The 13,103-nt window shown below is 34.5% G+C and overlaps 1 protein-coding gene across 4 annotated transcripts in view; it reads right to left on the bottom strand.

Annotated features, from left to right (window-relative positions):
• LOC116463464 (platelet-derived growth factor C) overlaps nucleotides 1–13,103 on the bottom strand; it is a 268,783-nt gene that overhangs the window by 38,707 nt on the left and 216,973 nt on the right. For all 4 annotated transcript variants that reach the window (XM_058434654.1, XM_058434653.1, XM_032146580.2 and 1 more), the window contains one exon: nucleotides 12,378–12,558. In XM_058434654.1, the coding sequence (XP_058290637.1) occupies nucleotides 12,378–12,383 (6 nt within the window). In that variant the 5' untranslated portion in view covers nucleotides 12,384–12,558. The remainder of the gene's footprint in view (nucleotides 1–12,377; nucleotides 12,559–13,103) is intronic.

Below are 13,103 nucleotides of genomic sequence, written 5' to 3'. Positions count from 1 at the left end.
AAATCAGATTCATGTGATTTCAAAGTAATATTAAATAAATAAAAATACAATTATATCATCTGAATTAGAGAGATATGTAAAATTTTAAAAGCTCTAGTTTTAACATTCAAAGCATTTAAATATATTAATAGCATACTAAAATAGGCCAACAATTGTTGATTGTTTATGAGAATACTAATGAGAGTAGCATTTTCTCAAATGTGTGGATCATATGGTAAGTTGTTTAGTGACACTTGCCATGTTATTATGAATGAAGCAGGGTTGGCATCCTAGTGGATACAACTAGACATTACACTAATGTTATAACAGAACTCAAGATATGCTAAATAGCTCATCAATATTGAAACTGCCTTCGCAAAATTTGTAACTGTGAGAAGATTATGACAGTGAAAGGGCTCTCATTTAACCAACCCTCATCTGGCCTTTAACTTCCAAACTGCCCTTAGTCATTCCTAGACAAAGCTAACTTTGGGAGAAATTTAGTTTATAGCTTAAGTTTTAATACACCTTTCCCCAAACTCAACTGTCACTGTAAAATGAATGAAACACTACGAGGTTAGGAGAATGAGAGAAGCCTGAACTTTGTTAAGGTGTAGAAGTAAGGGATTATGAGCCATTATTCCCAAGGTCAAAATATTTGCAACTTCCCCAGTTACTCTTGCAGATAGCATCACTATTGTGGAACTTAAGATTGGTCTTTTAGATGTCTTTCCAGATGTTTGCATTTCTGACGACCAACAGCTCCACTCAGACTCTTAACAGGTCCTGTGGCCCCCACCCAGAAGCAGAGTCAGGGTAAAAGGACCGATTTCCATGCCCCTATGACTGCATCCATAGCCAGTCAGCAGCACCCATTCCCTTGCCTGCCAAACTATCCTTGAAAAACCCTAGCCTCTGAATTTTGGGGAGGCTGATTTGAGTAATAATAAAGTTCCAGCCTCCAGTTTAGCTGGCTCTATGTGCATTAAACTCTATCTCTATTGCAATTCCCCCATCTTGATAAATCAGCTCTACCTGGGCACTTGACAAAAAGAGTCCCCCGGAAGGTTACAGTACCAACCTCTACGTATGCCTTTCTTGGGTTAAAAAAGTAAACACAATATTAGGATAATCATGCAAAGCGTCGCCTACTAGGGTTTATTTTATCTGGCATGGGAGGGAAATGGAGAATTCTTCCTTGGAAGCCATTTGTAGAGCATGGCACTTGGCACATACTATGTCCTTAATATACTTGTGCAGTGTTTTGAATATTTTATTAATCAAATATAAAGTCAGTCTTTAATATGAACATCAATATATGAATTCCACTAACAAAGAAAGAATGCAAAGATGGTAACTGTGGCTCTGTTCTCTCCTGAAATTATTAATTCTAAAGGTGTTTTTAAAATGCATAATCCCTTGTGAAAGGAAAATAAAAACTCAGAACCCCAATTTATTATGCTAAAAGCAAAAAATTAAGCTGAAACCTTAGTCATACAAGACACTGCTTTTCCTTTTGTTCCTAAGTAGACAGCGACAGATAAAAGGTTAAATATCTTCACAGGTAGCTAGCTACTCTATGTTCACCTTATGTTACACAAAAAGCCAAATTAGTGAGCCCGAGACAAATACGTAACTGTCTATTTTCCTACCTGCCCCTTTTTTCTTGCAACGTGTGGTTACTATATCCTCCCTCTTTCCCCTCTACCTCACCTTTCCCCTTTAAATACTGAAGCCCTCAAATTCATCGTTGGAGAAAGGCATAGGCCACAGACTCTTTTGATGATTCTGTGTTGTTTTCTTCTGGGTATATCCTTAACTTTGGCAACATAAACTTCTAAATTGATTGAGATCTGTCTCACATACTTTTTTGCCTACACCCTTAAGGCCAAAGAAAATCAGAAAAGAGTCAACAGCAATAAAATTCTGAAAACTAAAAAGGAGGTGGATGTGTCATCATTGGATTGGTGGGCTTTGCAAAATTTGGCAGGGGCATAGCCAAGAAGCAATCAAATACACAAAAAGGAACAATAAAAAAATGACTGAAAATCTGTTAACAAAACTGTCAGATACCCCAAATCTGCTTTCCTCTTGGCAGAAGACAGTTTAGATTTTTTCTGTGGAAAACCCAAGCAGAGTTGAGGGTATGGAGAAGGTAGAGTAGAAACACACACACACACACACACACACACACACATACATTTTACATACACAAAACTTAGATATATTAGATATACACAATGCCAAATATCTCAGTGTTAATCAACTCAGCTCCTAGTTCAGAACATTGGTAACCAGTATTTATACTCTTAGAAAAGAGATGAGAGGAATCAGAGTGTTTTCAAGAAACTGATTAAGCCAGCACACAATAAAGTAAAGACAATAGTGGGCAAGCCTATCCACATGCACAGAATGTCCAATCAACTTTTAAGTGGCCAATTTAAATTCTAGACTTAATCAGTATTTCATTTAAGTTTGAGGGTTAATACTTAGAGCATTTTAAGTTATGCAAGGCTGCAAAAATTTTATCACTGATGCTCCATTTTCTCAGTATATTCAGGGAAGTTTTACTCTCTTCGCAAACAAGGAAGTAAATTGAGACACAAGAAGACAAAAGATCCAGCAAACAGAGGATCTAGTGCAAGAAAACATCAAAAGGAATACTCAGGATGATGGCAGAAGGAGATTGCAAGGATGACGGTTGTGCAGCCATTCTAAAGGGCGAGCAGTCTACATTGGAGCAGGCCAGATGGTTGCAGCAAAGATTTCTTGAAGAAGACGAAATTATTAGAAAACCAAATGTGTCTGATTGTACTGAGAGGAGATTTACACAATCTGAGAAACAGTTTCAGGATGAATCAGTGATGAATATAAAAGCTAAACAAACCAAAAAATAATTCTAAGGGAAACATAAAAAGAACAGAAACGGAAATGTAGTCATGGTATATAGTTCATGTCTCAGCTGAGAAAAATGACTACAGAGCAACCATAATGTACACGATGAATTTGGATTTGATATAATCAAGATATAATAGAGGATGGGGTGCTGGGAAGTATCTGTATGTGTGGTAAAGGCAGGAGGGTGACAGAAAGTGAAAGATGGCCTCATCTTCCAGTGAGAAATCGATATGTAATTCGTAAAAGAGTGAAGAAGTAGATATAAAAGCATGTTAAATAAGAGTCATAGAGGTAAATTCGAAAGAGTCAGTGCAAAAAATTGGAAGTGCCTGCCTACAAAAGGGAGGAAAATCATTTAGGAAGGGGAAAGTGGTATGAACTGCTATTTTTGTAACAAATGTAAGAGAAATATTTGCCATTTAGAAACAGGTGCAAAATTAACTGACAAAATTAAAATTAAATGTAAAAAATGTACACAGAAAACGAAAGAATATTTCCTGACAACTGGAAATGTCTTATTTTACTAAAAGTGTCTAACATTGTAGAATGAATGAATATCTATTCCAGAATTGTGCTTCAGGGCTGGAACTATGTCATCTTTGAATTACCAAACAAGTTTAGTGTTGAACAGAAAAGGCGGCAGAGGACCATCTTTCATAGTTCCATGGGTAACAGATACTGACCGCTGACAAAATTGACAGTCTTTAATATATTGCTTGGAAGAGTTGGTACAATAAATACAAGTGCTAGAAACTGAAATATATCTACCTAATTTTATGGGAAAGTCCCACTGTTTTTGTAACCCTGAAAAATAAAGAGAACACATGTATTAAAAATGTGTGCAGAGTTTCCAATCTATTCAAATAAAATTCATTTGTTTGAATATAAAAAAATTCACCAAAATCTTGAAATAAAAATAATTGTAAAAATAAATAAATAAACAAATAAATAACTGTGTTAATGTTGGCAAGTTAAAAAAAAAGTAATTGTATTCTGATCAAACTATAGTTTAGAGCAACTGAATCACCAAGCATATCTGATGAAAACACAGATAATTGAGCATCACCCCAGGCCAAGAAAATGAGGATCTCTGACTAATCTGGTAACAAGCATTTTTAATAAGCTTGAGAGATTTTTATAATACATTTGAGAAAAAATTTATACTGAATAGCTCCTGGAGTTTTTGTTTGATTGCTTATTGATTTTTTTCTTTAATCTAAGGGTTATGACATCCCTCTGCTCTCCACATTCCCATCTTCCTTCTCAAAATCTTTCCAAACCACTCAACATGACACTCACATATTGTATTTTTATAGGTATGTATTTTTTTCCTCCAAAACGAGATAAGTTATTAGAGACCAAGGGAGATATTATATACATCTTCGAATTTTCTCAACAAATATCTGATCAGTTAAGGGATTTAGGGTGTTGAATGGGTAGGAATATTGAAGAAAAACTATTTAATTTATAATTTTAACTTGCACCATACTTATTTCTAGAAAACAACTCTTTCCATCTAAACCTGATGGTGGTTTAGATGGAAAGAGTTGTGAGGTTGCCATTTTAACTCCAAGCTTTTAAATCTTTGTGGCTTTAGCTATAAAATATGAATCAATCTGGCTGGGCGTGGTGGCTCACACCTGTAATCCCAGCACTTTGGGAGGCCGAGGCGGGTGGATCACGAGGTCAGGAGATTGAGACCATCTTGGCTACCACGGTGAAACCCCATCTCTACTAAAAATACAAAAAATTAGCCGGGCGCAATGACTTTCTTCACAGAATTGGAAAAAACTACTTTAAAGTTCATAAGGAACCAAAAAAGAGCCCACATCACCAAGTCAATCCTAAGCCAAAAGAACAAAGCTGGAGGCATCACGCTACCTGACTTCAAACTATACTACAAGGCTACAGTAACCAAAACAGCATGGTACTGGTACCACAACAGAGACAGATCAATGGATCAGAACAGAGCCCTCAGAAATAATGCTGCATATCTACAACTATCTGATCTTTGACAAACCTGACAAAAACAAGCAATGGGAAAACGATTCCCTATTTAATAAATGGTGCTGGGAAAACTGGCTAGCCATATGTAGAAAGCTGAAACTGGATCCCTTCCTTACACCTTATACAAAAATTAATTCAAGATGGATTAAAGACTTATATGTTAGACCTAAAACCATAAAAACCCTAGAAGAAAACCTAGGCAATACCATTCAGGACATAGGCATGGGCAAGGACTTCATATCTAAAACACCAAAAGCAATGGCAACAAAAGCCAAAATTGACAAATGGGATCTAATTAAACTAAAGAGCTTTGGCACAGCAAAATAAACTACCATCAGAGTGAACAGGCAACCTACAAAATGGGAGAAAATTTTCACAACCTACTCATCTGACAAAGGGCTAATATCCAGAATCTACAATGAACTCAAACAAATTTACAAGAAAAAAAACAAACAACATCATCAAAAAGTGGGCGAAGGACATGAACAGACACTTCTCAAAAGAAGACATTTATGCAGCCAAAAAACACATGAAAAAATGCTCATCATCACTGGCCATCAGAGAAATGCAAATCAAAACCACAATGAGATACCATCTCACACCAGTTAGAATGGCCATCATTAAAAAGTCAGGAAACAACAGGTGCTGGAGAGGATATGGAGAAATAGGAACATTTTGACACTGTTGGTGGGACTGTAAACTAGTTCAACCATTGTGGAAGTCAGTGTGGCGATTCCTCAGGGATCTAGAACTAGAAATACCATTTGACCCAGCCATCCCATTACTGGGTATATACCCAAAGGACTATAAATCATGCTGCTATAAAGACACATGCACACGTATGTTTATTGCGGCACTATTCACAATAGCAAAGACTTGGAACCAACCCAAATGTCCAACGATAGACTGGATTAAGAAAATGTGGCACATATACACCATGGAATACTATGCAGCCATAAAAAATGATGAGTTCATGTCCTTTGTAGGGACATGGATGAAACTGGAAAACATCATTCTCAGTAAACTATCGCAAGGACAAAAACCAAACACTGCATGTTCTCACTCATAGGTGGGAATTGAACAATGAGAACACATGGGCACAGGAAGGGGAACATCACACTCTGGGGACTGTTGTGGGGTGGGGGGAGAGGGGAGGGACAGCATTAGGAGATATACCTAATGCTAAATGACGAGTTAATGGGTGCAGCACACCAACATGGCACATGGATACATATGTAACAAACCTGCACATTGTGCACATGTACCCTAAAACTTAAAGTATAAAAAAAAAAAAAAAAATTAGCCAGGCGTGGTGGCGGGCGCCTGTAGTCCCAGCTACTCTGGAGGCTGAGGCAGGAGAATGGCGTAAACCCAGGAGGCGGAGCTTACAGTGAGCCGAGATAGCGCCACTGCAGTCCAGCCTGGGCAAAACAGCCAGACTCCGTCTCAAAAAAAAAAAAAAAAATGTGAATCAATCAAACCTCAAGCTTTCAATTAATCTACGATTTTATTTACAACCCTCTTATAAAATGACTTAGAATAATCTGTCTGCCATTTACCATTCCTACATAGTGCTGATTGCCTTTTTCTTTCTAACTACAAATCATAGCATCTGTGAAATTTTTTCTTAGACAGCAAGAAATTAATTGGAACAAAAGGAATCAGTAGAAATGAAACAGAGACACCATGATGGTCATATGAAAGACAGCATTGTGCCCATGGACTAGAAGTGGAATTGAAAAATATATTAAGCAATTCTTAGCCAAGTAAGAGTTTAGTCTCTATAGCAATTATATAATTTCCTATATGCAATAAAATATTGTAATCTCAAGACTCCTTGCATAAATATACAAGTATATTGTACATTTTAATAAAAATCTAATCATTCAACAAGTGCTTCAGACTACAGTACAGATAAACAGTACTTGAAATACCTCTTCCAGTCTCTAAATACAAAAAAATTTTAAGAATCAAATTTTCTCTTAATTCTCCTTGAGTAAATATAAATCTCTTTTAAGTAAGTTTTCAAATAAATGTCGACTTATTAGAATTGGTTTAACAATAGGGGAATGCAATGCAATAAGTTATGAAAATTTAACATTTTAAAAAATCTTGAGTACATTCTAACACTAATGTTTTTTCTGTAGGATTGGTGTTATTACATTGATCTAAGTATTTTTATTCCAGGCATGCTGCTTTTTTTCCTAGGAAAGAAAGTGAATTAATATATTTGAAGCCTTGTTTGAGAGTTGGTTGGATTTTTTCTTAACCTGAACATAAAAGCAAATCTGGCTTTCAGTTAAGACTTTTCTTGACATGATATTAACAGTGAAATAACCTACTGGCATATGTCAGAAGGGATGAAAAAATATATCCTCCCTCCTCTTCTCCCCCTCTCACTTCAATATTCACTGTGCTGCTTTGTTCACCGTATCCTGCATAATTAATAACCACTTTGGCAATCAGTCATGCATTCCTTAATAGCACCTCAGGCATCAAGTGTCCTTCTAACCCCTCCCCACAGAAACCCTACACCCTTCTGCAGAGCATGCTGGCCAGTACACCGTCTGAACTCTGGATAAGTCATTTACAAAATCACCATTAAGAAAAACACACAGTGGGGGTTATAATGTGGCTATAATACTTATATACTATTCTATATTATTATTTAATCTTTGTATATAATTTAATAATAAGAATAAACAAGATTCAATATCCAAACAAGTATCACTGATTATACATAGTTTTCTAAAATGTAAAATCATAGAAGTGATAGAACAAATTAGGAGGCAACTTAAAGGAAGATGAGGCTCACTGAAGCGTTGTGAGTTAAAGTACTCTTCAGTTCATCCATCCCCTGCCCATCTTATCAGGCAAAGAAAAAGAGGGTAAATATACATGGACTCCACTTGTATGGTGGCTATAACTTCTATGTCTCTTAATCTAAACTGATATACTCATTAAATGGAAAAAAGTAAACAAATTATTGTAAACATTATCATTACTTTGGATCAGAAACCTTAGACTAAGAGACTGAAAAATATAATATTCAATAAAACCATTTAAGAAAAATCAGTGGTAATCATTTTTCACAATGTTAACCAAATTGGAGGGAGAATAAGAAAATCCTCAAATCTCATAGACATTAAAAAAGCAACAAATAGCACTGTACTCAAGAAGAAGAGTTCTAAATATAAGATCAAAATAACTTTAAAAATTCAGATTTAGATTTGTATATTTTACTTAAAAATAGGTATGGTTTAATTGAAGCAGTTTTCTGACCAAAAAATATGCAGTACTTTTTACTTTTAGAACTGAGAAATACAACTTTTAATAAGGTCTTTTGATTCTGGAGGAAAAGTTATTATTTCAGCCTTTTTAGGTTTCTTAACATTTTAAATAATGGTGCTTATGCTACAGTACACAGAGTAAAACATATATAATCTATTATAAATTACTCTGAAATTCAACAAGAAATTTTCCTTTCTTTCTAAAAGATCTGAAATGTGTTCTGGGCTCTCACTGTGTGTGGCCTCCAAACAGAAACAAGCTTGCACTGTTTTATTTCAGTTTTGCTTCATTTCTTCCCAAACAATCTCTCACTGCTAATCTACCAGGTCTTTTTTTTTTCTCTTTTAGCAGAAAGGGAAAAAAATCAAAGACATTAACTCCTTAGGCACAATCATAAAAGTTGAACACTATATGTATCATTTGGTATCAATTTGCATGGATTTATTTTTTACTAGTTATTAATGGAGCATGACTGGAGAATAATATTTTCATAAATAATTCTCTAAAATATCATTGAAATGCTATAATTTTAAAATTATGTAGCAATTCTAGTACTACTGTTTTAAAAAGCTATAACTAGCTATAACCTCAAGTAAACACCATATGCTAAAGTTATTTCTAAAACTAGGTTTAGTTTATAATACCAAATGAAAAAATGGAGAGAGAAATTTTATTTATGTCTTATTGTAAGATACCCGTGAATCAAGAAAATGATATGGAAATCATAACATTATAAAGGAAGGTACTGATATTTATAATAAGTATGTAAAATATTTAAATATTAGAACAGCATCACTTTATTCAAACGAACAAGTCATCTCTTATTTAACTATATGTTCTATTATTCATAAACTGAAGAAAAAAAGAGTGGGCAAATCATCATACAAGGGTGAACATAATTTTTAATGGCAACCTGTGTGGCAAAAACTGTTTCTGAAAATTTTAACTAATGTATTGAAACTTTGCCTCTAAGACACATGGTAATCAGAACCAAGGAGTCTTAAATGTTGACCAGAACCAGATACCCATTTATATTCCCAAAGAAGGCTACAGGGTTATCTCTTTACCTGTGAAATATAAAGAATTTCAAAATAAACTTTACCCATAATTTGTCCTAGAAAAAAATGTGATTAAGCTCACTTAAATTTTTTTCTGTATATTAATGCATGCAAAATATCCATTGGGTTGATTATGAAAAGCAGATAATGTTAACTGTATATACTAATGTTTATAAAATCATTAGTATGCACTAAATTCTTTAACTTCAGTGGATGTCCCACTAATTCCCACTCCTCACTGTCTCCCCTAAAAAGAAAACCAGGGTAATTCTTTAACTAATGCAAGAATGTGTCTTTGGTAATATAGCCTAATATATTAGGACAGCAGAATATCTGGTGTCATTCCTGTGAGTCTACTGCTTTCCGGTTTATGAATTATCTCTGTTGTGTGAGAGGAACAAAGGTGACATATAATAAATAGGAAGGTAGTATAGCTCCCTGTGGGTTTTAGACAACTCTAAGATGAAATGGCTGAATTTCTATGAAATCTTAATGAGCAGCTACAATGTGAATGGCATTGTGATAGGCACTCCTGACAAACCTCAATGCAGAAAGTTAATTGTCTACTATAAACTAGTAGTTAATATTATTTGTATTATTACAAAGAAATCATTGTGGCCAGTGGAATCTAAAGTGGAATTTTGCAGAGGTAGGTTTCTAATCAATGAGACCATTGCCTCTGGGGAACTGAGTGTGCTGATATGAAGCTTATCCAGAGCAAAAAGAGAAAAATAAAAGTATCAGAGATGATCCACGGGCTTGGAGGGACCCTTGCCCCTGAGCAAATAATGCCTCAAGAACTTTTAAGTCTGCTGTCCAGGAGGCACACTTTCTTGCTTTAGGCTTTCATTAATCTGTTACACAGATAAGATTGATGGATTGCACCCTGTTAGTAAAGTGTGGGGGGTGGATGGGGTGCATGGAGGGAGGGGTGTAATTTAGGAGTACACAATGATAATTCAAAACATTCTGCAAGGCTTAACAGCATAACTGCTTGTCAAATTCTAACTCATCGGATCTCACCCTTCTGCAGAAAGTTTATTAAGAGTAGAATGAATGTGGCTGTAAGTAGAGAGATGAATGGATATATGGAACCAAGACAAAGGACAGCTGAAGAAATGGCAGGTTAATTGTTAATGTAAATTTAAACACAGAAAAAACAAAGCTGTGAGATTGTAAAATTCATATAATTTCTCCAGAAAGCAATCTTAAAAGTGAAAATCATCAAGTTATACTTATTAGGCAATGTAGGACCCTACCTTCATGCTCTCCTGTTTCTTCCAGTCCAAAAGTCTATTGTTTTCCTAAACATAGTTTAATTACAAGAACTCCTATGCCTTTTCTCCCCACATATCTCCATTATCTGCAGCCCAGTATAGGTCAATGTAGTTGCCACACAAAGCCTGGCTCAATAGAGTCCAGGAGAGTTGACAATAGCCCATTGAAGTCCATATTGACAATTTACCAATCATTGTTAAATGATTAAACAGTCATTTAAAAATGTGGTCAATTTAATTCCAGTAATGGAACCAATGACATACATTTGGCCTAAAGTCTCCCAGATGTGGTAAATCTGATAATAGATAACAGTAAATAACAGTAAATAACAGTAAATCTCTGATAATAGGTAACAGTAAATAACAGTAAATCTCTGATAATAGGTCAACCCTGGTGACAGGACTTTTCTCAGCCAAGAGGATGGATGGCACTTTCAATCAACCGTTGGGTTCTTAATTCATCACAAGGCTCATGAATCTGACAACTTTCACACATATACAGTGAATCCTCTATTAGTTAAGCTGGGTGACTGAATTGCATGATCAACTCAGCATTCAAGTATTTATTGAGAGACTATTATGTGCTCAGAACTCAGCTAGCTGCTATAAATACCATACATATACTATGTCTACTATGTATATGTGTAATACATACATATAGTATGCTTTTATCTTTACATATTTGATTTAATCCATATAACTCCTTGGGTTAAACAACCAGATAATCTATGTAGTCATAAAATCAGAAAAAAAAAAACCTTCAGTAGTGATATTTACACATTTAAGCTTTTGTGTTTTATTCTATAGGAGGACAGTAGATTGCTATTTATACACATTTAAATTAATATAATATAGAGAGAAGTTCATTTAAAATACAAATAATATCCTTAATTTAAAGTTTATTTTGTCGCATGTTTGGGATGAATAAAACCTTTGCTCTCACAAAGACCTGCTAGTATGTTTTTTACTACAATTAATATATTCCATATTTAAATATTTGAGAAATATTTCACTTTGTGAAAGTGTATCCATAGCCCTCAATGCCACCCTAGATTAAACTCACTAAGTTCTGTGAAACAAGATACTGTAAAAGTATACTAAACAGATTCTTAGTGGCTTTAATCAAGCAAATAATCAGTATTAAACTATTACCTATTAATAAAAATGTACACCTTTGTCTATCATTAACATTTTTCATTTATAGGTAGAATTGTTACATTTTATTAAATTTAAATTTAAAAATATTAAAGTATTATATTAAACTTTAAAAAGTTTTGGAAAGGAACAAAGAAAATAGTACAGAATATATACTGGCAAAAAGTATTTCAGAATGGAATAGAATTTGAGATATCTTAAATAATCTACATAATAAAACTGATCAAAATTCACAATTTATAACATACACAATTTATAACATTTATAACATACTTCAGAGATTTCTCCTTTAACTTCAATCATACATGATAAATGATTCTATTATTACTAAATGAATAAATTATCATTTTCAAAATTCAGTTTGCATTTTATTGTTTCTTTTTAGCTATACCCTTAACCAATACTTAAATTTCCTTTATTTAATCAGCTTTCTAGATAATATTTCATAGACTCCTGAGCAATCAAACAGGGAAATTTCTGCTTAACAATACATGAATATAATATAACATGGTAAATATATATTTCATATTTTCTAATTTGCCTAATGAATTGCTGGCTTGGCATGTACAGAGTTTTTATTTACATAAAAATGAAATCCCAGCTAGGTTCATTTTCTGATTTTTTTTTCTGATTCTCATGTGTAAGGGGAGAAAAATAAAAATAAACAAAGACCTCATCCAATTAAATAAGGGGATCTGAAAGTGGTACTTACTGGCATGACAATGTTGTAGTGGATGCAGAACCCTGGTTCAGAAGGAAAATATTCATCAGATACAAATCTTATCCTAATTTGATTTCCTTTAGAAATCTGTTTTCCTGGTACAGTACCAGAACCACACCAGCGCCCTAATATAGTTCCATCACTGGGTTCCTCAACTTCTACAAAATCATACCTGCAAAAAGACAAAGGGAAAGAGACATCATTTCATAATCTGTTATTCTGGCAATTACAAGTTTCATGTCTGTGGATGCTAAGACTCTACGGACCACAGCAATGAGTTAATCCAAAATTTAACCAGGAACATATAATTAAGAATTCTAAAGAAGAGACACAACTGAAAATGAGGGCCCAGTTGAAGAACTATGAGTCTCTTTGGAGTCCTTAGTTTTTCTGTTTACGAATTCCAAATTCACTAAATAACCATCCTAAAACTTAAACATTTTGTAAGGAGCAACCATATCTGACATTCGATTCATGAATTGTTGAATATAGTTTTCATTTGGACATGGCAGTGTGACTCCACTCTTAATTCCTATTATTACTGCCCTTTACTTCCTGAGAGTAACTCTTTCATCCTGGCCAGGGGCCTTGGCTCTCTTTCCTCATCTATGATGCAAGCTTTCCTAGAGTCACTTCATTGTATATGCATCTTTCGCACCTCATTTGGTACTGTTCTTCCTTTCTGTGACCTTCCTGGGTGTTCTCAGCTCACTGTCA

Source organism: Hylobates moloch, unplaced genomic scaffold (assembly GCF_009828535.3).
Source record: "Hylobates moloch isolate HMO894 unplaced genomic scaffold, HMol_V3 SCAFFOLD_37, whole genome shotgun sequence".
NCBI classification, from domain to species: Eukaryota; Metazoa; Chordata; class Mammalia; order Primates; family Hylobatidae; genus Hylobates; species Hylobates moloch.
The sequence above is the reverse complement of the archived record's forward strand: the minus strand, read 5'-3'. Positions and strand labels throughout refer to the sequence as shown.